The sequence below is a fragment of the Tupaia chinensis genome, unplaced genomic scaffold, assembly GCF_000334495.1.
Source record: "Tupaia chinensis unplaced genomic scaffold, TupChi_1.0 Scaffold000709_1, whole genome shotgun sequence".
Lineage (NCBI taxonomy): Eukaryota > Metazoa > Chordata > Mammalia > Scandentia > Tupaiidae > Tupaia > Tupaia belangeri.
The window spans coordinates 1,516,890-1,518,785 of NW_006160232.1; the positions used below are offsets into that span (position 1 = coordinate 1,516,890).

The following is a 1,896-nucleotide window of genomic DNA, read 5'->3' on the forward strand; positions in this document are numbered from 1 at the left end:
GTTGCAATAAAACATAGGGACATCTCTGTCCTGGTTATCTTTCTTTTGGGAACAGGAAGAAAGAACTGAGCCATTCCACTAACCCAGTGGCAAAACAGAAATGACTCTCTGCTCCTTGTCTGACGTTTCTTGGAAGTTAGGATAAACTGCCAATAAAAACTTAACTGTGGCTGCGGTTTAGCTGAAATATCCCTGGTCTCAGTATGGAAGGCCTGATATCCAATACTCATTTTCTCACTAATGATATAACTTAGGTAACTAACTTACTTTTTCTGAGTTGTGTTTCTTATATTTGTAAAATGCGATTGTTGTGACAATGGTTGTCTTACAGTATGGGGCCAAGGATTCAATACGGTAATGGATAAGAAGATGTTTTATAAACTGTGACAATCTATATGTAGTGTGTTTGCTGTTTCTCCCTTACTTCTATCTCCTTCAAAACCAGCACTGCTCATGGCAGGTCAATTTATAATGTGGCTTAGAAGGTGCTATGCCTTCTTCATCCCAACAAACAACCTTGCAGAACTCAGCAGGGAAAGATGTTGACCTGGAGTTTCCTGTGCAGAGCATCTTTTACCTCCTTGTTGCGGAGGCTATAGATGAAAGGGTTGAGCATGGGAATTATGATGGTGTAGAAGATTGACACTATTTGGCCATTGGTATCATTAGAGGATCCATGGGGCTGGACATAGGTGAAAACCACGGTGCCGTAGAAAATGGCAATGGCCAAGAAGTGGGAGGCACACGTGGAAAGAGCCTTCTCCCGTCCAGCTGCCGAGCGCATCCTCCCAATGGCCACCAAAACCAAGCTGTAGGAGGTGAGGATGACTGCAGCAGGCAGAAGGGTAACCAGAGCAGAGAAGATGTAGAGGACCACTCCTGCTGTGGCTGTGTTGGCACAAGCCAGGCGGAGAAGGGGTGGGATGTCACAGAAGTAGTGCGTTACCTGGTTAGGTCCACAGAAAGGCAGAGCAAAGACATTCCCAGTCTGGATAGCAGAGTTGGCTCCACCAAATGCATAGGATACAATCACCAGCTGGAGACAGGTCCCCTTGGTCATGATAGAACCATAATGGAGGGGTCGGCAGATGGCCATGAAGCGGTCGTAGGCCATGGAGGCCAGTAGGAAGCTCTCAGCTGTCACATGCACCACAAAGAAGGTCAGCTGGACTACACAGCCCTTGAAAGAGATGGACTTGTCAGAGGTCAGAAAGTTGACCAAGAGCTTGGGTGTGACCACAGAAGAGTAGCAAATATCAAGAAAAGAGAGGATGCTAAGGAAGAAGTACATGGGGCTATGGAGGCGGGAGTCTGTGCAGATCAGCGCCATCATTCCCAGGTTGCCCACCAGTGTCATGGTGTAGATGAGCAGGAAGGCTCCAAAGAGAAGCTCTTGGAGGTCTGGATAATTGGAGAATCCCAACAAGATGAATTTGGTAACTGAGGTGTGGTTGCCACTAGCAAGGGCTAGTTCTCCAGGTGTCATCTGTAGAGGTGACAATTGATAATCACTCAAACAGTGTTATTTGAGTATTGTCAAGCCACAAGGTCTGGGACTTGAACCACTGTCAGTCATGTGGGAATCTAGTACCTTCACCACCACGCCACCTGCTGACCCTAGAACTGAGTCTCAATTGTGACTGTGGCACTAACTAGTTGTGTATCCTTGGATAAGTAATACCTACAAGCCTTAGTTTCTTCATCTGTGAAATGGAGAAAATAGGCCTACTTCTCAGGGTTGTTGTGTGGCCTAAAGTAAAGAGAAAAAAATGAATGTAAAGTAGCTGAATGTCTGAGACACAGTAGGCAGTAAATAAACATGAAGCTTCTTCCCTGATATCTTGTTCTCCTATCTATATTTCTATAACTGTTTAACACATTTAATTCTGCTTTTAT

At 45.3% G+C, this 1,896-nt stretch overlaps 1 protein-coding gene across 1 annotated transcript; it reads right to left on the bottom strand.

Moving 5' to 3' along the window:
- Positions 1–526: 526 nt before the first annotated feature.
- Positions 527–1,486, bottom strand: LOC102474752 (olfactory receptor 1020). The gene has a single exon (XM_006160856.1). It carries the CDS (start codon positions 1,484–1,486, stop codon positions 527–529), a length of 960 nt encoding a protein of 319 aa, XP_006160918.1.
- Positions 1,487–1,896: the final 410 nt, after the last annotated feature.